This window comes from Rhincodon typus, chromosome 28 (assembly GCF_021869965.1).
Source record: "Rhincodon typus isolate 14 chromosome 28, sRhiTyp1.1, whole genome shotgun sequence".
NCBI classification, from domain to species: Eukaryota; Metazoa; Chordata; class Chondrichthyes; order Orectolobiformes; family Rhincodontidae; genus Rhincodon; species Rhincodon typus.
In genome coordinates this window covers 13,603,411-13,629,980 of record NC_063359.1, presented here as the reverse complement: position 1 = coordinate 13,629,980, position 26,570 = coordinate 13,603,411, and the positions used below count along the sequence as shown (strand labels likewise).

Genomic DNA, 26,570 nt, shown 5'->3' with positions numbered 1-26,570 from the left:
GTAGAATTGGGCACGAGGGATACCATCGGGGTGGGGTAGAATTGGGCTTCAGGGATACCATCGGGGTGGGGTAGATAGTGATGAGGTGGTTTTGATCAGATACACTCAGAAAACTCACTAGGCCTCGTAATGAAAAACCCTCCGAAAACAAAACTGAACACAGTTGGCACTTTGCCAAAAAACGTAAGATTCAGTCTAATGTTTCAGACCATCATGTGTTCAAGAGAGAGGAGAGGAGAATTTAAGTACTTTACTGATCTCATCTTTTGCCCGTGACAAAGTTTAGCTTTAACTTTCTTTTTTAAAATCTCATTATATTTCTTTTCCCTTTTGAGACAGGCAGAGGTGTATTTCCCTAACCTTGGTTAAGTCCAATTTAAAATTGACCCAAAGCAGACTGTTTCGGGTTAAATCAAAGTCAGGTTAATTAATGTATTTAAAACCAAAGGTGAGGGGTGAGGGGTGATTGTGATCGTACCACACAGGCATATAAGGAACAAAGGAAAACAATTACAGTTATGAATTATATAATTAGGAAATATATTGGCAATAATACACAAGAACGAGAGTTCAGTCAGTCAGTGTGAGTGAGTTCTTGCAGTTGGCTGATCTGACAAAACCCTTTTTTTATAGGAGCTCGTATGCAGTTGAACGACAGCAATATCATTCTTGCACACTCGGAATTTATTCCCTCCTTTGGCAAAATATAGGATTTTTTTCCTGTAAATCAGACTTTGAGAGAGGGTGAGACTGAAAGCAGACTGGTGCTATGCGTAGAGCTAATTTGCAATTAGCTATACCAAAGTTGGAACCAAGGAATGAGGAAAGGAGCCAAAATTTCAATTAAACCAATTCAAAATCCGTGAATTTTACTCACATGTCCGGGATTCTCAAATGTGTAACTTTATTTGATGAGATGGCTTGCTTGCATCTGGTCAAAAAACATTGTATGCTGCAGGAGATAAATTGTGGGGCCATCAGTGCAATGTCAGACATATGGTGGTCAACTTTCCTGTTCCTCTAAGCTGCCTGGCCTGCTGTGCTCCTCCAGCTCCACACTGACTCCAGCATCTGCAGTTCTTGCCATCTCTGTGTCTTGATAGATTTCTTTCACACCAAACCTGCTGTAGAGATGCATTATCTGGGGTTCCTTCATGATGCTTCATCTAGATTGCCAATGTAAAGCCATGATGTGTTAGTCCAGGAGGATAACGCATTCTTTTTGCCCCCAGGAAATTCTTCACATATATTCGGTACGTTATGAACAGCAAGCATCCATTACGAGAATATAAACAAGAAAATATAATTTTAAAAGAGGAATTTCAGATCTCTTCATGCTTTCTGGGCATGAAAATCAAACCAGATAGAAATTAAAGGTGGAACAGACATTAAACAAGTAATGCATCATAAAAAGGGGAAGGGAGAGAACAGAACTTTGAGGATAGACATTGCCACAGCATCTTTCCTTATTGGTGCTGCTGAAACTCAAAGGGAGTTTTGTTTGAAATAAAATGAGGATATGTGTTTGACAGTGCAAAAGAATATAAGCAATTGAATGAGAAACAGACCATACAGCTGTCCTACCATTCAATGACCAAAGCTGATCTTGTGTCTCAACTCCATATTGCTGCCCTAATCCCATAAACCTCAATTCCTTAAGCATTTCACATCCTCTTGCACAGTCAAAACTAATTCCTGTATGTTTTGATCTTGTATCATCTTCAAACAAACATGTTAGATTGACCAAGTGTGACTGCAAGGAAAGCTGAGTCAGAGAAATGAGTTAGTTGGCCTCTCACAATTCACAAGAAGTGTCAAAATCCAGTGGCATTATTAGACCAAGACATCAAAATAAGAGCTGAAGAGACCATACCATTGGGGTGAAATGGCAATTTATACCATAGCCTAAGTCAATAAAAGACAGAAACAAAAACAGAAATTGAAGGAAAATCTCGGCAAGTCTGGCAGCATATGTGGAGAGAAATCAGAGTTAACGTTTCGGGTCCAGTGACCCTTCTTCAGAACAGAAGGATCTGTAGGAATACAGAATCCCCAAAGGTTTTGAGGAGGATGCAGGGAAGGGAGAGAATATTGACGGATTTGAAGATGAGGCTGAGGATTTTATATTGGAGACAATGATAGATCAAGTGTTCAGAAGAAGGGTCACTGGACCTGAAATGTTAACCCTGATTTCTCTCCACAGATACTGCCAGATCGACTGAGATTTTCCAGCAGTTTCCATTTTAGTTTATGATTCCCAGCATTTGCAGTTCTTTCAATGTTTTATTCAGTAAAAGACTGTGTTCAAAGTGATCCTTTATGTTTTACTATATTGTTTTTCCAAAATAATAAAGAAACAGTTCCTCTGCTCCAACAAATTGTATTTATATCACAGGGAAACAGATATTGCTGGAGAAACTCAACAGGTCTGGCTGCATCTATGTAGAGAAGGCAGAGATAACATTTCAGGTCCAGTGACCCTTCTTCAGAAATCCTATTTGGATAGTCTGTTTAAGATGGCAAAATATTCCAAATCGCCTCACAAATCCACAACCAGGAAAACCAATGCCAAAAGCTTGGTCAAATGCACAGGTTTTAGGGAGTACCTTAAAAAGGTGGAGAGAGAGTTGGGGAGGTTTAAAGAGTTTAAGGGCTGAGCAGCTGAATGAGTGACCACAAATTGAGAGGCAAGGAATGTTGGAGATGCACTAGAGGCCGCAATTGGAGGAATAAGAATTCCCAAAGGTTTCAGAGAGGTTGCAGGGAGGGGAGACAATATTGAGAGATTTGAAGCCAAAGTTGAGGATTTTATATTGGAGACATCGATAGATCAAATGTCAATGTAAATCAACTAGCACAGGCATGAGGGTGAAGTGACATGGTGCAAATTAATGGAAAAGTTACCTTTGAATGAGCTTAAGTTTATGGTATGTGAAAGACAGGAAACTGGCTAGCAAAGTATCAAAGTAGTCAATCCCAGCATACATATGGCAAACCAGTTTACAAATGTTCCACACTTTAAAGATCATTGATCACAGAGTCCATCAGTTCCAATTTTCACACCAACATTCTTAAGGACTCTCTAAGATACAATCTATTGCTTTGAACTACATAGAATAATAAATAAGGCTATTTTAGTCACTAATTATTTGAAAAAAAAATTCTTACTTATTCAATATTCATCAATAAAACAGGAAAACAATATTCAACAATAAAATATGGAAATTTATGGGAGTTAAAATCCTGTCTGAATAATCTAAGTGGTCTCATATGATGCTTCTGTACAAACTCAATGGGTATGATACAAAGAAAGATTAATCAGAATTACGGAATGTAAATTATGCTGCCGGGTACAGCAATGGAAGGTGTCATCAACATTGCTATCTAGCAGCACCTGCTCAGCAATAACCTGCTCAGTGATGCTCAGTCTGGGTTCCGCCACTCAGCTCCTGACCTCATTACAGCCTTGGTTCAAACATGGACAAAAGAGCTGAATTCCAGAGGTGAGGGAGAGTGACAGCCCTTGATATCAAGGCTGCATTTGACCCAGTGTAGCATCAAGAAACCTGAGCAAAACTGGAGTCAATGGCAATCAGCAGGAAAACTCTCTGCTGTTTAGGTCATACCTGGCACAAAAGTTGTGGTTTCTCGAGGACATCCCTGCAGGAGTTCCTCAGGGTAGAGTCCTAGGCCCAACATTCTTCAGCTGCTTCATCAATGATCTTCCCTCCATCTAAGGTCAGAAGTGGGAAAGTTTGCCAATGATTGCACAGAGGGTCTGAATGGCGAACTGTAACAAGTAGTTACAGTGTGCTGCAGGCTACAGTTCTTGGACTTCAACTTCTTACAATCTATATAAATGATCTGCAAGTAGGGACAAGATATAACATAGCAAAATTTATGGATGATATTAAAATAAGTGGGAAAGCAGGCTATGATGAGGAGATAGACTAGAAAAATGGGCCAGAATTTGGCAAATGAAGTTTAATGTGCGTAAGTGTGAGGTTATCTGACTTGGCCAGAAAAATACTTTAAAAAAGGCAAATTATTGTTTCAATGGGAAGCAGATTCAAAATGTGTCAGTGCAGAGGGATCTGGGTGTCCTTGTGCATGAGTCACAGAAAGTAGGTATTCTAGTGCAGCATTTAATGAGAAAGGCAAATGGAGCCCTGGCATTTGTTGCAAAACGACTGGATTCTCAAAGTAATGTGTTGTTATGGTTATTAAAGGCATTGATGAGACAAGACCTGGAATATTGTGCCCAGTTATAGTCTTACTTGATGAAGGGTGTAATGGCTCTGCAGGCAGTTCAGAGGGGGTTCACCAGGCTGATTCCAGGGATGAAAGGGCTATTGTACGAAGAGCCAGTGAATAACTTGGGCTTGTATTTGCTGGAGTTCAAAAGAATGGGGGGGATCTAATTGAGGCTTATAAAATGCTAAAGGGGATTGATGAGTTGAATGTCAAACAGATGTTCCCTCTTGTAGGACAGTCTCGAACAAGAGGTCATAGATGTAGCGTGAGAGGGGGTAGGTTCAAAACTGAGATGAGGAGAAACTACTTCTGTCAGAAGGGTGTGAATCTGTGGAACTCTCTGTTCCAGAGAGCAGTGGACACAAAATCAAAAGATTCAAGAAAGAAATAGATATGTTTCTGATGGAAAGTGGGATAAAGGGCGATGGGGAGCAGACAGAAAAGTGGAGCTGAGACCAGGATAAGGTCAGCCATGATCATGTAAAATGGCAGAGCGGGCTCAAAGGGCTGAATTGCCTACTCTGGCCCCTAATTCCTATGTTCAATGTTCGGCACCATTCGTGACACCTCAAATACTGAAGAAATGCATGTTCAAATGCAACAAGAGCTGGACAATATCCAGGCTTGGGCTGAAAAATGGCAAGTCACATTGATGCCACCCAAATGCAAGGCAATGGCCACCTTCGATAAGAAACAATCTAACCATTGCCCCTTGCATTGAATGATATTACCATCACTGTTCAACATCCTGAGGGTTACCATTGACAAGAAACTGAACTGGAATAGTAACATAAACACCATGGCTACAAAAGCAGATCAGAAGCTAGGAATATTGAAGCAAGTAACCTCATGACCACCCAATGCCTGACCACCATCTACAAGGCATAAGTCAGGAGTATCATGGGAATACTCCCCACTTCCTTGGATGACTGAAACACCAAAAACACTCAAAAAGCGTGACACCATTCCAGGAAAAAGCAGCCCACTTGATTGGCACAATATCCATAAACATCTACTCCCTCCACCAATGGATGCTCAGCAGCAGCAGTGTGTGCCACCTGCAATATGCAGTGCAAAAATTCAACAAAGATTCTTCGACAGCACCTTCCAAACCTATGATCACTTCCAACTAAAGACCAGGGCAGCAGTTACATGGGAGCTGCACACGTACAAGTTCCCCTCCAAGCCACAGAGCATCCTGACTTGGAAATACATTGCGGATCCTTCAGTGTCACTGAGTCAAAATCGTGGTGTTTCCTTTCTCAAGGCGTTGTGCGTCGACCTACAGCGTATGGTCTGCAGCTCACCAGCACTTTCTAAAGGGCAACTAGAAATGGGAAAGAAATACTGGCACAGCCAGCAACACCTACATCACATGAGTGAATAAAATGAATAAATAAAAAATGCTTAACTGAAACAGGAAGCAGCACTTCTGTCGTAAATGTGAAATTTTGGGTTTGAATCACCACACCATCACGATTCTTAAAGCAAAAGAAGTCATAAATTTGGACAGGCTAGTCTGATGCAACTGTAACTGCACCTAATTTAACACAAAAATTGGCATGAACTGTCTCTTGCTGAACTGTATCTGAATTGGTAGCACTCTACACTGTAAGGCTTGAGGTTCTGAGTTAACTCCAGGTCTGAAGTACAAAAGTCAATGCTGATAGCCTTGTGCAGTACTGTAAAACTGTTGCACTGTTGGAGGAGCCATCTTTCAGATGGAATGTTGAGCCAAGTTCCTGTCTTCATCCTCTGGTGGATGTAAAAGATCTCATGACACTATTTCAAAACGGAAGTGGGGAATTTTCCCCAGTGTCTAGGTATCGATCAACAATCACAAAAAAAAACAGATTATTTGGTCATTACTATCATTTGCTCTTGTGGGGGTTTACAGAATGCAAAGTGGCCGCGTTTCCTGCACAGCAGCGTTCACATTTGAGAAGTAGGTCATTAGTCGTAAAACCCTTTGAGTCATCAGGTGGACATGAAAGGAGCTACATAAAAACGTGTTTATTTTCATGTCTATCCTTCTTCAGTATAGTGGGGGTGGGGGAAATGGGGATGAGGTTTGGGGGGAGAAGGTAAAAGAAAGTATCATCAGCAAAAGTTCTCCCTCACGTTTAGAAGTGCAAAATTCTGAAAACAGACTAGAGTTAGTTTCTTTGAGACTCTACAGATTTTAATTCCTATTGTTTTTATTGCCATAGCAGCCTTTCGTGGGGGACAACTATTGCGATGGAAATAACAACAGAGCCTACTGCAGTTATGATGGCGGTGACTGCTGTGCTTCAACTGTCATTACTAAAAAGGTTAGAATCCTTCAAACTGCTTGATAAAACATATTTTTGGCCATGTTTGTACTTATGCGCTGTGTCCCATGACCCTTTCTATCAAGTATTTAGACAAACAATATTAATGAGTCACCAATGGCTGTATTTCACCACATTGCCAAATGTCCTCATTAAATTTTATAGATACAGGTACGAAATTGATGGATGCATCATTAGGACAAACCTTTGTGGTTTGAACAGAACCTTTAAGCAATTATAAGGATATATAGCAACTTAAAGCGGGAAGAAAGAGTGGACTTATATGATGTTTTGTCTAGCTCCCAAGAGATAAGTGGGCCATTATATTTTATGAATACCATAGAACCGAAAAGCCATAAATCTTTCCACTCAGGATTTAGAGTTTTACTTCCCCCTCAGTCACTTCACTCCCCACCCCACCATCTTTCATCTTTCAGTTGTTCAACTATAAACCTGATTCATTACAAGAGAATTGTGTGTGACGGGGTCAAAACTTGCATCAGCAGAAACAAACAAGCAGTGCTTCTTGTTCTGCGAGGCACAAAATTAGAAAAATGGGGTAATATAAGTAGCTTTGATGAACAAACTTTAATCTTGTTTCTAACCGAGGCTGGCAGGTATGAACTGCGATCTGGATGAAGTCAATGGAGCCAAAAATTATGTGAAATAAACATGTAATCCATTGTCAGAAATGCTGGATAAAAATTGGTATTTTGTTTTCATGAAGCACAATTTCCTTATTCGACTAATTTTGCAAATTCAATCAGTTACAATAAATGATTGGACAATGCAAATGCACGTTCTCATGTTGGTAAACAGAAACCATTTTGAGTTCTTTCAAACAACAATTGGATAATTTACCAGATTGTCAATTATTCATTTTATGATGTTTTGGGTTTGTCCAAAACACTAAGTGAATTTCTTATTCTAATTCACAGAGCACAAATAGATCTTTTACTTGTGTATGACCTGAGAAAGAGGACTTTACTTTAATTCTGTATCTGAAAAAGTAGACTTTTGTTATGCATCTTTTCTCATCGTACTGCATTCGTAAGCCTGAGGTCCTGCAGTGGAGGTTACACAACTTCAGAATTGGAGCTGACAGTGGTACCACTGATAACAAAAACAGAAGTTGCTGGAAAAGTTCAGCAGGTCTGGCAGCATCTGTGAAGAAAAGAAAATCAGAGTTAACGTTTCGGGTCTGGTGCCAGACCCGAAACGTTAACTCTGATTTTTCTTCACAGATGCTGCCAGACCTGCTGAGCTTTTCCAGCAACTGCTGTTTTTGTTCCTGATTTACAGCATCTGCAGTTCTTCCAGTTTTTATTTCATGGTACCACTGAGTCAAGCGAACACTGAGCCTTAAATATTGGGAAATCCAATTTCAAAGCAAAATGTGGTTTATGCGTATCTTAGGAGAGCCTATCATTTCCTTGTGGGATTACAAGAAAGGCAATGAATTCCTTGTTTAAAGCCTAATTGGTTAAGGAATCCACTTTAAACAAATTACACATTTAGCAGCTTAGTAAAGAGCCACAATTAATTTTGAAGGAAAGGTCAGTCAGGATTCTTCCCTGCACAAGAACAGGAAAGAGGAAAAAACGGATTAGAATCAACAGGAGTCAAATATGTACAAATCATCCCCCTTTCTAATCCTTCCTGCTCTCATTGAATGCCTGATCAATTAACGACTTGCATTCTCTCCTGGCACAGGCCTCTTACGGGATCTGGAGAGATTCAGTCTCTGTGTCATCTCAGCTTGGCATTTAGGATAGAGCTGCATGACCTTCCACTTCAATGATTCTTCCTTGCCACGTTGAAAAACATAATGATTGGGTGTAGTGGTTACCGGAAGAAATTTTGTGAAAGAAACAAGGAATGCCTAGGGCCAGTACTACAAACAGAAGTTATTTTGGCTTCACACCAGAATTAAATTTGTTGCAATGTAAATCAATTAATAACCCCAAAATGAATGCTGAAATGAGGCAGAGTGAGGAATGCTTCTCAAAAGTCTCTCCACTTTGCTACCACAAATCAGGTCAGACCCTTACTGAGAATTTGGGAGGCAGTTCACACTCTTGCTAGAACACTGCTGTGAAGTGGAACTGGTTTCCACCAAAGCTACATGTGCAACCTCAGTGCGACTTGAGTCTTCATGAATAGCCTCCCAACAGGAGTGGAGTCCTTATATGTAAATTTATTGGTGTTATGATTGACACAGTGCATACAAAAGAAGGGTGGCTAGAACAGCTGCTGGTGAAGTCGTGGTGTCTCTGCCTTTGGATCAAAAGTTTTAAGTCTTACTTGTCCTAGATATGTCACATCGACAGAACAGGTTGATTAAAAATATTGACAGATCTCCTTTAAGGTGGTGGGAAGAGAGTGAAGCACATTAAAATATTGCTAAGCTTGTACCTATTGGTGTGTGTGACTGATCACAGATTCTGTGATAGGAGCCTGTCTGCTTTTAAATTAGCCAGTCAAGTTATTCCACAGGATGCCTGTAAACTTGTAAACTAATATCCTACAGTGCCTAGAGTCTGAACTTTTAAAGAAAGGTCAGTTTGAGAAATACTTTTGATATAAAAATGTAATTGTAATTATTAAGGACTTCAATGACTGTTTATTGACAAGAAAGCAAAACCTCACATTTTACACCTTAATCCCATGCCAGTCCTCAATCCTATTCCAGCAGGTATCTAGTTTAATCTATGTAAAAAGTGGCAACACTATTTAGAAATGACCCATCAAGCAAACAGAATGTAGAGAAATTTATGAGGCTGAGACTGGACAGAAGCCCTGTCTGTATCTGGTGGCTTCTAGGATTGATATTAAACCTTGCGTGTTCTGAGAAAGGTAGAGATTTCTCCTTTTGTCACTGACAATGCTGCTCTATTGATCAACACCTCCAACAAATTGACATTTTCTCACTTTGCTGTTTGGTGGATCCTACTAAACATAAATTGGTGTTGTGTCAGTGAGAGAGAATTCAATTTTTAAGGCAAGGATAGACACATTTTTGAACAGTAAAGGAATTAAGGGTTATGGTGAGTGGGCAGGTAAGTGGAGCTGAGTACATGAAAGATCAGCCATGATCTTATTGAATGGTGGAGTAGGCTCAACAGGCCAGATGGTCTACTGCTTCTATTTCTTATATTCTTATGAATTAATTAATTGTGCATGAACATGTTTGGAGAAGCTTCAGAAACATGCAATAAGATAATCTATCAATGCAAATCATTCATTATGTGATGACACGTGCCCAGTTTCCACTGCTTTGAATATAATGGCTGGTGTAACGTGACAGTGAAATGTATCAACAATATTATCATTGCTCAATCATGTCTGCAGCTCTGTGAGTAATCCTCCTTACTACCAGGGTCAGACCCCATCAGTTTCACCCCAGCTGTGGTCACCAGGACAGGGGAGAAACAGGAGTAGAACCTGACCTCCCAAAGCAAAACATGACAAGCAGAGCATCTGCAGCAAGCTTACAAGGAGGAGGGCAAAATAGACACAAATTGTAGCGTCTTCAGGCAATAACCAGTAAACATCCCAGGCACTTTGTTATTTCTTTCGCAAGCATTGGTTTTTTTTCCTTATATTACATGCAGTATTACAGGGATTCATCGGAAATGGGTTCAATAGAACATTAATGAGGTGACATTTATTTATACTTGTTCTTTCTGTGCACCTTAATGAGGTGCAAACTAATGAGGAATCCCAGCTGTTTCTGCCTACAGTAAGTGGTGCATTTACAACACTGCAATCTGCGACTTTGAGATGGGTCTTAGTGTCATTGGCTAATGGCTATCATTTTTCAACCAATTGCAAGTTTTCAGTGTTGTATGTAAGTGGAAGGGTTTGTGTTTGTGGCCGAAATTGAGGGGATCTCATGTTTCTCAAGCAGCCCTGCTAATTTTAAGCTCCTAATTATCCGACAATCCTGATCGTCTAACTCTGACGTTGGAGAGCGTGGAGGAAGAAACGAAAACAAGAGAGAATTTTGTTTCTGCATTGTATCGAAGACCAAAATTAATTGTTGTGGATATTCACAACCAGCCGGTATGGATTGTAGATCTTCAGAAAAAGAGAAACTTTTATTCTTGCTTTAAGCATTTTTCAAGAGTAAACACTTTTTCTACTGACTTTGCCTGAAAGACTCCCTTATGTCTTTCAGAGTGTCGGCTCTGACTAGCTGTTTATAAACGCCTTTGAATTACAGGAGCGGAGCACAGCTGTGGCCCATTGGAGCAGAATAGTCTCAAACACATGTTTACACAGCTATCGGAACCAAATGCAAACTCCGTGCAATACGTGCGTGAGGCTACAGCCCAGCAGCAAATGAAGGAACAGAGCATGAATATGAAAGAAGGATTTTTATCACTATAGTAACATGCTAATAGTCTAAGCAGAAGGGGATTATTATTTCATCCAGCCCGCCCTGCAAAGCCAAAATACATCTTTCTTTTCAAATAATAGACATGCACCTTCGTCCAAACACAAATGAATCCAGAATTTTTGAAAGATAAATGTTTGTCATATTCCAATTGATCTCTCATTTCCTATTGTGTTTTGACATTTGTAACACTAGGCCACCTCTCTCCATCCTAAACTCTGTCCCCAGACTGAAGATTTTTCCTGGATCTAAATTTTCCATGCCAATTAAAAGCTGATAAAGCTCTATTGAATCCCTCTCATCACCTGAGAAGGGTATAGGAAAAAAGTGAAAGAGTTCAGATACAGGGTGAACAATACATACTCTTAACTGAGCTCTCACAGCACATCTAATTAACCCCATAGTTTTCTTCTGGAGTCCCTTCTTCATGTATCGGGAGCAAAAACTGAACAAAAAAACTGTACCCCTAAGGTGGCATGACTGACAATAGATAGAACTTCAACATCATCTTAAAAATTATTAATCACACCCTCAGCTCTACCTCCTTACACCTTAGTTGATTTCTGTTACGTTTGTGCATGGTAAATCAAGTTTTAAAGACATCTCCACCAAAACATTTGAATCTCTTTAATTGAAAAGCAGAATACTGATGTTGCTGGAAACGAAGTAAAATCAACCTGAAACATAAATTCTGTTGCCTTTCCACAGATGTTGCCTGACCTGCTGAGTCTTTCCGAAACTTTCTGATTTCATTTCAGATCTCTTTCAAGGTCTTGGGAGAAGAGTAGTAGTTCCCCTGCCTCTGAGCCAGAAAATTGGGTTTGAATCTCATTCCAGGACTTGTTGAGCATGGAAGATGTATTCAGGATCTGTTTAGCTCAGTTGGGTGGACAGCTGCTTTGCGATGCAGAGTGATGCCAGCAGCATGGGTTCAATTCCTGCACTGGCTGAGGTTACCGTGAGGGATTCTACTTCTCAACCTCTCCCATCACCTGAGCTGTGGTGACTCTCAGGTTAAGGCACCACCAGTCCCCTCTCTGTCTCTCCAATGAGACAGCAGCCCAATGATCAGGTAGGACTATGGCAACTTCATTCATAAAGTGTCCAAACAGGTTGATTGCCAGTCTATAAATTAGCCCAACAAGGAAGGTACAGATGATCTGATTAGCAAGTTTGCAGATGACACTAAGATTAGTGGAGTAGCAGATAGTGAAGGGGACTGTCGGAGAATGCAGCAGAATATAGATAGATTGGAGAGTTGGGCAGAGAAATGGCAGATGGAGTTCAATCCAGGCAAATGCGAGGTGATGCATTTTGGAAGATCCAATTCAAGAGCGAACTATACGGTAAATGGAAAAGCCCTGGGGAAAATTGATGCACAGAGAGATCTGGGTGTTCAGGTCCATTGTACCCTGAAGGTGGCAATGCAGGTGGATAGAGTTGTCAAGAAGGCTTTCATTCATTGGACGGGGTATTGAGTACAAGAGTTGGCAGGTCATGTTACAGTTGTATAGGACTTTGGTTCGACCACATTTGGAATATTGCGTACAGTTCTGTTGCCACAGTACCAAAAGGATGTGGATGCTTTGGAGAGGCTGCAGAGGAGGTTCACCACGACGTTGCCTGGAATGGAGGGCGCTAGCTATGAAGAGAGGTTGAGTAGATTAGGATTATTTACATTAGAAAGACGGAGGTTAAGGGGGGACCTGATTGAGGTCTACAAAATCATGAGAGGTGTAGACAGGGTGAATAGCAAGAAGCTTTTCCCCCCCAGAGTGGGGAACTCAATTACTAGGGGTCACGATTTCAAGGTGAGAGGGGAAAAGTTTAAGGGAGATATGCGTGGAAAGTTCTTTACGCAGAGGGTGGTGGGTGCCTGGAATGCGTTGCCAGAGGTGGTAGAGGCGGGCATGATAGCGTAATTTAAGATGTATCTAGACAGATACATGAATAGGCAGGGAGCAGAGGGATACAGATCCTTGGAAAATAGGCGACAGGTTTAGATAGAGGATCTGGATCGGCGCAGGCTTGAAGGGCCGAAGGGCCTGTTCCTGTGCTGTAATTTTCTTTGTTCTTTGTTCTTTGAGAGTTTCCTGGTCAGCCAAGCTATGCTTCCCAGCAACAGACAGGAAGGGCGTTTGGCTGTAAAACCAGCTGCCTAAGCAAAATTAATGGGGATACAGAGGTGACATGGCATTGTGGCAACCCCACATGAGATGGGAAAGCTGAAAAATAAAATAATACAGGCCTTTTTAATGATATTTTGTAAAAACATCATGCCATTTAATATGTAATATTCTATCACATACATGACTGTACACCTTTCTGTGTTGAATGCCACTCCCACTTCTCTTCTATGGATTCAGTCTCTTCAGATCCCTTGGGATTGTTGTGGATAAATATCATCAGTCAAACGGTATCATCTACACAAAAGCAAATCTTCAACAATCTTTTGTCTGCATAAGTCAATGATAAATCGTCTACCTCCGCAGGACTCTACTGCCACCTCTACCATCTTTCCACACGTTGCCCTTTTTGATTTCCTACTTCTCAATAACACATCAAACCAACTTAATGCTATAACATTTGGTCCAGAGCTCTGCACCTGTGAATTAGCCTGAAGGATGGTGTTAAATTCCGTGTTAAAATCCAGATAAATAGTAGCACTGCTTCATCTGTAGCCACCTGATTTCTACATTCTTGAAAGATGCTGCAGTCTCTTTTCAATCCATGCTAGTTTTTTCTCTAACCAGCTCCCAGTTTTTGAAATAATCCTTTAACATTTGCTTTATCAAAGGAGCAAACACTATCAAGATATGGCTGTTCTTTATTTCGAAAATAATTTAGTCATTGAATAAGTGATTCACAAATCAATTGTCAAGGAAGACAGGTACTGGGACAGAAAATCTTTGAAAGAATGGTCTTCATCCTTATACGAGCCCATTCCCAGCCTCAAACACAGGATCACTGCTTGTTCCATGTTATGTGTGCTTTACTAAAGGGCCTTCCTTCAGTCAATCTGACTCTCTCCTAAAACCAGTTTCACTCTCGATAAGTTGTGTGTGTGGGCAAATATCTGGCAGATGAGTTCAATTTGGGAAAATGTGAAGTTGTTTACTTTCGGAGGAAGAATAAAGAAGCAGAGTGTTAATATAAAAGGAGAATGACTTCAGATTTCTGAGATGCAGCGGGATTTGAGTGTTATACTACACGAATCACAAAAAGTTAGTATGGAGGTGCAACAAGTAATCAAGAAGGCTCAGGGACTGCTATCCTTTACTACAAGAGGAATTGAACATAAAAGTGAGGATTTTATGTTTCAGTTTGTATAGAAGAGTGAGGGATGGCTTGTTTGAAATGTGTAAGGTCTTGAATGGTCTTGACAAGGTGGATGTGGAAAAGATGTTTCCTCTTGCAGGAAAGTCTGAAACTAGAAGATACAGTTTTAAAATTAGGGCTGTCCTTTTCAGAACTGATATGAGATGAGGAGGAGCCTTTCTCTCAGAAGATTGCGCAGCTTTGGAACTGTGCCTCAGAACGTGACGGAGGTGGGGACATGGAATATTTTTAAGACGTAGTTGGATAGTGGATCCTTGGTTGGGGAATTGAAAATTATTTGGAGTAAGTGAGAATGCGGAATTTGAAACACAAACAGATCCACTATGATCTTATTGAATAGCAGTGCAGGCTCAAGGGACCAGTTGGTCTACTTCTGTTTCCATTTTGTACGTTTGTATGCATTTAGGTCAAGAAGACCATGTTGAAACATTTCTCTTCAATCCCTCCCTTGCTTGACATCCTTTTAACTCTTGATTCAGTTCTCCAGGATGTTGAGCTGGAGTGGGGCTATAAACATGCAAATTGCCTTAATATTATGGGACATGGCAAATGTGCCTCAGTTTAATGATCCATTGAAAAGAAGAGCATGTCAAAGTGAAGCACTTTCCTCAGTACAGGTCGAAAGTGTCAGTTTAGATTGTGTGTTCCAATGTTCAAGCCGAGACAATTGACTCATTACTGCAAAAATTTTATTTTAATGTTTTGAATGAACTAAAGCACATTAAAGCAGTACAAATAGGGTTGCTGTGTTCTTATTGACTTCATAATGTGACTGAACAGAAACACATCAATGGACACAATAAGTGACAAGCAAAATTCATTAGGAGGACACATATCAGTGAATACTCCTCAATGGAGTCAAAGTCTGACACAAAGTAGCAATTACTTGTTTTATTAATCAAACATTGAACAAGTTATTTTAAATCTTCTGTGATAAATGCAGTCACATGACAATTTATGGACTGTGTTAGAACTGTCACATGCTTCAAGCAGAAAAAGAAATTTATAATGCCATGTGATAAAAAAAAATTGAAATGTCAACTGGGGCAGAAAAGCCAATGTCTGTCCAGGACATTTGACAGTTTCAAAGGTTCTGACTTCCATCCAGGTGCGCAGGATCTGTCTGCTTTTCATGCTTCAACCACAGCCCTTATTAATCAAATGGCAGAGACAGTAAAAGACTACTGTCTTGCTGTTTAAAACCTGGGGCAAATTTGTTCAACATTTTATTTTCACATTTGAAGAGATTAACTAAACCTAGTCAAACAAATTAATTTTAACTGCACCATTTTATATCAGAATCTTCTTCCTTTAATATAATTCTAAAATACCTGTTCGCCTCTGTACCAGTTACATTCAGATCATGTCATGGTGCTGCAAGTTACGCATCACAGGTATTACCAGGTTTTAACTCACTCAACCAGCATAACAAAAGAAAACTTGGAACGCACTTAACTCTTCACAATAAGCACAACATATGTTGTTCTTGACATTTTAGCATTGACATGACCTAGCCTGACCTGGTTATTAGGCTTATTGCTACTTCTGTTGACATATGAACAGCAAGTAGCCCTTAGCTTTATATTAATCCAATTCAAATAATCCATTCAAATTTATTATGCAGTACTTACACAACTATTTTCTTTATATGGCATGTTCTTCCAAAACGTGGCCATGCCCTCTGTTAACCTCTTTATGTTGCTCAAACCTAATAAACCATGAAGTTTTGTTCACCCTTGAGCATTCATAGGTAGTCTCCATAAATTTTTGAGATGTCGTATCCTTCTTGGAAAATTAAAATGAATTTCTTTCATCACTAGCTGGTGTCTTCCCTCCCCATTAATGAGCACCAAGTACCACTTCGATATCAATCCAGTTATCATCCTCATTACAAAGTAATGCATGGCAATAAGGTAGGTCTCAACAGGATTTGTGGACTAATTGTGAATGAATGGCTACCTCCAAGAATGTTCCATTGGATTAAGTAAAATTAAGACACTGCATTTCTTTTGACCTGTCCCTTAACCTTATTTGCCAGTTCCCTTTACCTAACTCTGCCTTTAAACCCGTATAATTGACTTCATTTGAGCTTGAAATATTAGTCTTGGACCTCCCTCCTCTCCCACAAACTGAACGTAAAATTCAATCATATTATGATCACTGCGACCTAGGGTGCTTTCTCAAAGTATTTATTAATAAAGCCAATCTTATTGTACATTACCAGGTCTAGTGTCTGCATTCTGGTTGGCTCCAGAACATGTTGTTCCAAGAAACTGTCCCAAAAATGTTCTATAAATTCCTCACCTAGACTCCTTTTGCTGATCTAATTCCTACATTGTTAATGTAGATTAAAATCCGTCATGATTACCAGGGTTCCTTTCTGATAGAATACTAGCCCTACTAGTGTGGAGCGGTCCATTAGTCACCCTCACATTGACTTTTTGCATTTCTTTTCTCATTTCCAACCATACTGCTTCCTGAGCTTTGCTAATCCCTCTACAATATGTTAATACCCCAAACAGCTTAGCACTCCCTCAGTAATGCACTGCAGTATTAGACTGAACTTTTTGCTCAAGTATCTGGATTCATAGAATCCACAAAGTGTGGGAGAAGGCCATTCGGCCCATCAAGTTCATACCGACCCTTCAAAGAGCATCCCACCCAGACCCATCCCCATACCTGCAGCCCTGCATTTCCCATGGCTAATCCAACTATCCTACACATCCCCTGGACATTATGGGCAATTTAGCATGGCCAATCCATTCAACCTGCACATCTTTGGACTGTGGGAAGAAACCAGAGCACCCAGAGGAAACCCACACAGACTCAGGGAGAGTGTGCAAACTCCACACAGACAGTCACCCAAGGGCAGAATTGAACCCAGATCCCTGGTGCTATGAGACAGCAGTGCTAACTACTCAGTCAGTGTGCCACCCTTGAAGCTGGGTTTGAACTCCACCACAGTCTTCTTGTTCAGAGACTAGAGTGCGACCAACTGAGCCACAGTCAGCACGAAAATGTCCTGGCTCAGCTGCTTACTGTTTGTGGTTTTCTGGACTTAAGAATGTGAAAAAAAAAGACAGAATTTAAAATTTTAGTTTCCACAAAAATCATCATTTTCAGTTTATTCCGAATAGCAGATAGAGAAACCTTTCTGGCAGGGCACATTTTTGTAATTCTACCAGAAATGTAACAGAAAGTCATTTTTCCAGATGTTGTACTAAAGTAAACATGTAACGTTTGAAAGTTGCAAAGCGTATTTAGTGCTTGGCAGCAGCTACACACTCCCCTAAGATCCTTCGGCTTGCTGAAAAGTTGCATATAAAGGATTTGACGATAAAGATTGCCAAACCACAAATGATTGTGTTTGAATTACTATTCTTCTAACCAAAGTATAATTGACCTGTAACTGATTTTTTTTTCAAATCTTCTGGCTCAAAGTAAAAAGCAAGGAATGCAAAAGCAGATAGTTGGCTTGGTGGTAAAATTGCTTTCTTGTCTAATATTTCTCACTTACCCAGAATGACTGTCTTCAGCTCATTGAGGGATGTGTAAAGAATGATTAGGAATCATTAGGAATTACTAGGTCTGTGTATGTGTGTTCACAAGCTTATATCTATAGTAGGTTCAAGCAGGGAATCTCTCACTGTTGACTGAACTCTACAAATGTGAAGTGTCTAGGATCCTATTGCAAACAGGATCATACACCCATGAAACCATGGGGCTCTGAATTTTCAGTCAGATTAAAAGAAGGCATGTGTCCTTAACATCGCAAAGCCACATGTTGTGACCCCATGACATAATCCGAACCCAAACTGCACATTTAAAGAACGACATTGTAAGTTACTTGCATGAAACTGGATTGATGGACAAAATACAAAAACTAAAGTATCTTATGCATGAGAGAAAAGGGAGACACAGCTGATCTTACACAGGGACTCAGTACACCTTTCTTCCTCATCTTCAACCTTCCGTTACTGCATTGTGAATCTCGTCAGAGATTTCCCAGTTCAAGCCATTGACATTATAAACTGTCACTGCTCTGCATAATTCTTAAATGCACAGGTACTGACTGGTAGTGATTGGATCAAGACAAAAGCTAAAATAAAGATAAAGAAAGAAGATACTTCTAAAAATATATTTTAAAGAACACTTTTAAAAATCCTTTTTATCATTAAGAAGAAACTTGACATTTTACAAGTGTAACATTTAGCTGTTAGAGTGCATTTAAAATTGCTAAGGAATAATTACATAGTTAGGACACCATTAATAAGCCAGTTACACTTCATTCAATAAATGAAACCTTTTCAGACAGACATCATCAAGATGGTGGCGGAGTAGGCCTCCTGAGCAGAGGCTTGTCCACTCCAACCACTTTTCTTTCTTTTTCTTTCCTTTTACTTACCTCTTGTCCTAAGCTTGCATGACATCGGCAAGGAACCTCAACACAGTCTCGAGGGAGCCCAGTGCGGACTAGAGAGAGTACAGGACGGACTAGAGGGAGCACAGGACGGATGAGGGGGAGCCCAGCACCGACTCGAGAGAGCCCAGTGCGGACGAGAGAGAGCAAAGCACGGACTAGAGAGAGCACAGGACGGACTAGAGAGAGCGCAGCACGGACTAGAGAGAGCGCAGCACGGACTAGAGAGAGCACAGCACGGACTAGAGAGAGCACAGCACAGACTAGAGGGAGCACAGGACGGACTAGAGAGAGCACAGCACAGACTAGAGAGAGCGCAGCACGGACTAGAGAGAGCACAGCACGGTCTAGAGAGAGCACAGCACATTCTAGGGAAAGCTCACCACGGACTAGAGAGAGCACAGTACAGACTAGAGAGAGCACAGCACAGACTAGAGACAGCACAGCACAGACTTGAGGGAGCCTAGCACCACCCCTCCTCTCTATTTATTTCAGAGCCTCCTACCCCTCCCCCATTTCTGAAGAAGGGTCCCAACCTGAAACGTCAGCCTTCCTGCTCCTCTGATGCTGTCTGGCCTGCTGTGTTCATCCAGCTCTACACTGTGTTATCTCAGACTCCAGCATCGGCAGTTTCTACTATACCTGAAGTGTACTGACTTCGATGTTGGTTGGACCCAGTGTAGATGATGGTGAGACAGTGGAGGAGGGATGGTAGCGCAGGCATTGTTAATGATGAGCTGGCTGAGGATCAATGAACTCTCTTTAAGCTATATCTTTTCTTATTCTTAAAACGATTCAAAATGGTGCCAGATCATGGTGACAGTGGAAAAGCTTTTTCACTGTATTTTACTGTATTTTCATTGTAAAATACATGTGAGAATAAATTTATTCATTCGTATTAAAGGTTTTTTTTTTACAGCAAGACTAACTGCTGATGAACACTAATAATTTTGTTTATAATCACCATAAAATCAGACCATAGGATGAATGGTCAAGCATTTTAGATTTTTTACTAAATTGTTTAGCTAGGAGCTTAACCCAGGATCAGTGAGGTGAACTGGGAATATCATTTATTGCTGTAACTGAATAATGAAAAAATAAGCTAGCTGCTAGAGAATTAGGGGATGCTAAAAGACACCAGCACATGCATCTTAATACTCAACTTGACAGTGGCAAGTAGTTATCAACCTTGATGCTATAAAAAAATCTCAAACTTTGTATGAAAAGCATTTCAAGCTACCTTAGCTGCTGTACAATCAAACAATGCTTTCTGTTTTTGAAAAGCCTTCACCAGCATTAGTTTGAGTGATCTTATCAATGTCAAAGATAACATATGCCTTGAGATATGCTTCAGAGAGACCATTCTCAGTTTAAGATTGGTTATACAGTAATACTGTGAAGCCTTCTGCACTGTTCAGTGTCCAACGCAACAAGTTGTTAACTTTAGACTTCACCAGAAAGAACAGGTAAAGAGAATTTGGTTTCTTTGCAACCCAAATTTCACCAGATTTGTGGGAAACCTGCCAGACTTTTAAAAATGTATTTTAGTCTACACGAACAAAAACAAAATCTTTCACACATGGCTGACACAGTACATACAGAACCATGACTGAGCATTCTTTAAAATAAAATAAATTTTCTAAAAGCTTCCATGGCTTGAGGTGACCGGGTAGATGGAGAAACAATCCGGAAATAATTTCAACAATGATAGCATTGTTTTGTTTGGCTTCAGTGTATACTTTGGCAGTGGATTTCCCCGTAGGACACCTGTCCAATAGTGTTAAAAGGTACAGGACAAGTGAACAACCAAGGTGCAAGACTTTAAAGACCTAATCCCCTCAAGAAAAGATCAGAGTTAACGTTTCGTGTCCGGTGATCTTCCTCAGAATACCAGACTTGAAACGTTAACTCTGATCTTTTCTTCACAGCTGCTTCCAGACCTGCTGAGCCTTACCAGCAATTTCTGTTTTTGTTCCTGATTTACAACAGCCGCAGTTCTTTCGGTTTTTAATCCCCTCGAGCTCAATTCAAATTTTGGAAAGTTGCTGTAAGGATGAAGGCACCACATTCTGGAATGCGGAATCTGGAAATATACGTTGTTTTTATAGAGATATCACAAATGGTTCACAGGCACAACAATTGTTGATGCTATCCTGATAGAGGTTATAAACAATATTGAGATCCTGGAACATGTTAATTTTGAATATCCGTTTTACTGGAGCCCTCAATATATTTCGCTCTTTGACACTGAAAACCTTTTGCAGGCAGATGGTCAGTGTTCACAGAGCCTGAGAAGGTTAGATAGGAAATGTTGAGCAAGTCTCGAACATGTAGTCACTCAGTGAAGTGTAAAAACTATCAAGATGAACACTTTTTTTTCTGTCCCGTCTCAAAGTGGTTTCCAGCAGCTGTGGTGAAACTATAGATTATTAGAGAACCCTGAACCTGATCTTTTCTGAATTCTATCCCCCACAGCAAATTGCCTCTTCTGGGAAGAATAACTGATGTTACTTTACTGTAGCTGCTCTATTAATGTTTTAATTATAAGCATGCAAATGAATGATGACTTTGTCAGGAATTTATAGAGTACAAGCTGGAGGTCTGTGGCTTCCTGGAAATATCCCACAGAAACCTTGAATGGTCAGGCTCACAGACACAGGCAAAGTACTTACTTAGTTCAAAGTCTCCTCCACCCAACCCCCAGCAAACCCCATTATGTCTCCCATTCTATTCCTACGATATGTTGAAATCAAATCATGTTACAAAAGCTATTTTTCTGCTCCCAAAATAAAATAGGACATATGTTTCATTTTCAGCTGCTCATTTGCTCTTACACCCAAAAATTCTGAAGGCAAGTATGAAAAGAGTGTCATGGGAGGGCAGTGGAATCTAATAAACAGATTCAGTTCTTCAGAGGCTACATTATCCATATACAAAATGTGCTGTGGAAAACCAAATCCGATCAAATTGAAGATAACAAAGGATGATACTGGAATCATTTCACTGGTAGCTAATGTTACACCAAGCTTTATGTTGTGAACAGGTTTGTTAAAATCTGTAGCATGCATAACAATCAAAAGAGAAGTGAAACAATACTTCAAGGGCAATAATCTACAGTGCTAAGGGAAAAAACAGGAGATCAGAAATAATTTGATAGCTTTACCAAAAAAAACCAAAAAAAGATCCAATGAGCTCCCTTACTGTGTTTATCATTCCACAATTCTATGAAAATAACCTGCATTTACATAACTTCTTTGATATATTTACAACTTTAAAAAAAGTTGGCGGTAAATAATGTATGTTTCATAAAGGTTCAGTCACCGTTCTCAGCCATTTTATAGACAGCAAGGTTACATGACGATATTCTGTCTATGATGTCAGCTGAGAAATACATATTAGCAAGAACACTGGGAGGAACATTTCTACTCTTCACCAAATAGTGCAACCAGATTCTTGTCATGACTTGAGAGGTTCTGTAGAGTCTCATTTTAGCATCTCATCTAAAAGACAACATTTCTAATAGTGCAGCAGTCATTCAGTACTACATTGGAATGTCAACCTTGTTTTGAGGCTCACGTCTCTGGAATGGAACTTAAACCCACAGTGCCCTGATTTAGAGATGAGAATGCCGCAATTATGCAGCTCAGTGCTGAAAAGTTGCCACAGTTTAGTTTTAATTTAGAATGGGGTCCACATTTGATCTGATCAATAATGATATACAATACAGTCAAATTCAGAGTACTACATTCCAGAAACAGGAGTGATGTGTACTCCTGAGGAGGACATAGTTTATTACCTGCTGGGAAAAGGGAACATAGACAGATGCAAGTAAGGAATGTTTGTTGACTCCATGAGCATTACACTCAAACAATGTGAGACAGTACTAAACAAAAAAATATGCAATGCTTGTTTTAAATTGAACTCAAACTCCCTCATCATGCAAAATGTGAATTGTGACCAGGATAAGAATACCCGAGGTCCACACACACTTTTGATTAAAAAAATTGAGTGTAGACCTTAGAAGTGACACAAGAAAGAGCAACAAATCTGACCTTAAACTGTCCGAATGAAACCATTATAAGAGAAACAACTTGAAATAGAGTGCTTCAGCCTTAGAAAGAAACAAAGAGTGGATGTTGCAGGGAGATAGTTAACAAATTGATGAAAGGAATCTGAACAATGCAGCAAAGCAGAAAACTAGAAACTTAAGATGGAAATATCGCTTCATGTGGAAAGTGATCAGCTGCAGGTTTCCAAGAGGGTTAGTTGAGGCTAGAGCATTTGACTGATTCAAGAAACAGCACAGTGTTGTCACACATATGAAAAAAGGCTGGCTATTTTGGGAGGATAGGATCAAGCAAGCTGACTCTTTTCATCCTAACCTATCTTATGATCTTATAAGATCAAAAGCCTTTTCTTTGATCCTTAAAAAAAATCATAATTGCATTTTGTTTTAACACCAAATAAAGCACAACCAACTATTCCTTACCAGGAACTAACTAGCTTTTGCAGTTTGTTGAGAAATTCTCTGTCCTTGCTAAACAAACAATTCATCCCATTGTGTAAATTCATAGAATTATTCATTAAAGCAAGAAAATTACCAACTTGGTCAGAGCGAGTGAGGAATATTGCTTCTCCTAAGTATCAAAACAGCTTGAAGCCCCTTCCTGGAGGCCCATGCAAGACCCCTCACAAATTCCAGAAATACTGCTCAAGCTTTGCAACTTAAAATCACCACATGTGCGTTAAATGCTCTAGCAAATAGCTAGTCTGTTCCACATTTCCCGAAAGAATTGTGCAACTCCTTCTTGAGCATTTAAAGACTTGCTTTAATGTGCATTTGTGTAATTTATAAATTCAGAAACATACAGCAACATTTATACATTGACTAAATATTTCATACGTTGGACTTCATACATCTGTGAATGTTAATCAATACGTAAACGTTTCATTACAACTAATTTAACTCAAATTAGTTGACCATATATCACAGCTTTGGAGCAAAAATAAATTACAAAATGAAATGTTTTGTTCCAGAGTGAAGGAAAATATGCAAATCCTTCACAGGGACTATTTATGTACAAGGTCACACTTTAGGTACCATGGGTGCAACAGTTTTGAAAAAAAAAGTCAGAGTCAATTTCTGCAGACCAGGTTTCTGTGGTACTTAAAGTTGTGATTTAGGTGCTTTTCTTAAAGTTTAGGAATTCACATGATCCCTGAATAGTTGGGGTCACATTATTGCATGAACCGAGCTTGTATTGTGAGCTGAACACCAATCCCGTGACATTCACTTGCCGTCAGGGGCCGCATATGTCAAAGGCCTGGCATTCTCTCGGCATGCAATTTAAGCCGGTCTGTTTTTTGTTCTGATACAGTCAGTAACATAAGAGGGCAGCAGCCATTAAAGTTGCTGACACTTGGAGTGTTTCTCCAATGTGGATCTTAAAGGAACCTATCAGGATGGATGAGCTAAAGGCTACAATGAATGAGTTGAGAGAGACATAGGAGTTAGTGATGCCAAATTTATAGGCTGGAATAGGAAAACAAGGGAAAATTAGAAAAGTGAAGCCTGGTACAACTCAAAAAGAAACTCATTATTGCCAAAGACTGCCCACAGTTTTTCCAGGAGGTTACAGATATAAAACAATGTTGGATTTAATAGAGGTCTGACAAAATACCAAGCAAAATTTCTTATTGATACCTGTGATGCCGCAACTTGCTTTTCACAAGTTTCATTAGTATTTTTTCCTCCACATATTACCAGTTTTGCTGTTTATTGCTTTTAAAGTAGCCGATGGTCTTACAGCACAGGAGCAGATATCTTTTAAATCCTGGTAGAGAGAAAACTGAATTTGCAGTAAGTCTAGTTTGTCAATCTTACATCACCAGGAAGTATAGGTTGAAGGAGATGTATAATGCTGAATTCAAAGTTAAGTAGCAATAATAACAATTGGGAGGTGTTTATTTATCAGACAGTGTGGTTCATCTGCAGCCACTGTTTCGAGGTGAGGTAAAACAGATTGCTAAACAGTGGCCATTACTGGATGAGAATTGTTAATTAATTTCCTCTTCACTGGCTTGGAAGAGCTATTCTTACTCAATGCTTCCAAGATGAATCCACTGGAGCACAGCGAAGAACTGGAACACTCCTACATCCAGTGGCTATTTGCAGCTAGCAGCAATTTGCTAACCAAAGGCAAAAAACTCCGAGCAGACAAGAAAGCTGGGAGCTGTCACATCTCTCTGATTTAGGGCCACAATGGGCAATGCAGCTTTCCAACCGGGCTATTGCATGAGTTAAACATGTATATGCACCTTTGAAAATCAAAACACAACATAACATATTTATCAATCAACTCTTAAACTTATTTCGAAGTAAAACTGTTTTATGAGATCAGTACCCTCCACCAATCTCTGGATTGTTGGAGACCTGATGCACGAACACGGATGTGCATTGGCTCCCTGCAGAAGTACACTTACATAGGAATTGCCCTGGAAGTTGAAACATCCAATAGGCAGTTTCCCTTTAACTGGGACCCATCAAAAGACTCTGTCAGAGACTTGGGAGACTCCTGCAGAATTTACATGAACAGCTACCCAGGAAATGTTGTGCCTAACACCTGAACACCTCCACAGCAGACATTCCACAATCACCCACCACAGAGTGTTTTTCTCCCCTTCGACCACTCCTCTCCTTGATCAGACGTAATCCTACCCCCAATCTGACTAGCCCCCACACCTCATTTCTCCACTGATGTGACCTAAACACATCCAAAACATTTCACCCCTGACTTCAACTAGACCCTAAACACTTATTCACCCTCCTCATACATTCACAAACCCATACTCAAAACATTGGCTCTTTTAAACTTACCAGACAGAATATGCCAGCTAGGGAAACACTGTATGGTGTATTTATGTTACAGCCAGAATCATGCAGTGTTGGATCAGGTAAATCTTCACATGAAATGACAATGCTTGCAGCATTGCTGCTGTAGAGAAGATTCAGGTCAAGATTACAAGTAGCAAACTACATTTTCACTGATTGCTTAGTCAATTGCTGTTGCAAACAAACTTACACTTGTGAAAACATTAACTGATGTTGATTCAAAACCGAGTGCCCAGAAGTCAAATGAGATATCAAATCTGTAATTCAGGAGGTCTATCCATTAGTAGGAAGGAGGTGAATGTACTATGATCAAATTTTCAGATGACATAAAAATTGGTGGAAAGGCAGATTGTGAAAGGGATTTAACAGTTTATGGAGAAATACTGATTGGTTAAGTAAGCGGGCAAAAAGTTGACAAATGGAGCATGAGGTGGGGAGAATGCAAAGTTGTTCACTTTGGAAGGGAGAACAAAAGAATAAATGGAGAACTGCAAAAAGCTGCAATACAAAGGAACTTGGGCGTACCTGTGCACGAAACACAGAAAGGTAGCACACAGAGGCAGCGGGTAATCAGGAAGGCTAACGGAATGTTAGCTCCTATTAGAAGGGAGTTGGAGTATAAGAAGAGTTACTGCAACTATACTAGGCACTTGTGAGACCACATCTGGAGTACGTGAGCAGTTTTGGTCCCCATATTTAAGAAAATGTATCATTTCATTGGAAGCAGTTCAGAAAAGGTTCACTAGGATGATCCCTTGCATGGAGAAATTGTCTTAGGTGCAAAGGCTAAACAGGTTGGGACTCTACTCTCTGAAACATAGAAGAAAGAGAGGTGATTTCATTGAGGCATATAGGACAGGGTAAATGCTGAGAGAATGTTTCCCCTCATGGGAGAGTCTGGGACCAGAGGGCATAGTCTCAGAATAAAGGGGCACCAATTTAAGACTGAGATGT

At 40.0% G+C, this 26,570-nt stretch overlaps 1 protein-coding gene across 1 annotated transcript in view; it reads left to right on the top strand.

Moving 5' to 3' along the window:
* Positions 1-26,570, top strand: part of LOC109913486 (pappalysin-1-like) — a 277,630-nt gene that overhangs the window by 228,220 nt on the left and 22,840 nt on the right. Inside the window, exon 21 of the mRNA XM_048613637.1 lies at positions 6,465-6,566. Coding sequence (XP_048469594.1) covers positions 6,465-6,566 — 102 coding nt within the window. The remainder of the gene's footprint in view (positions 1-6,464; positions 6,567-26,570) is intronic.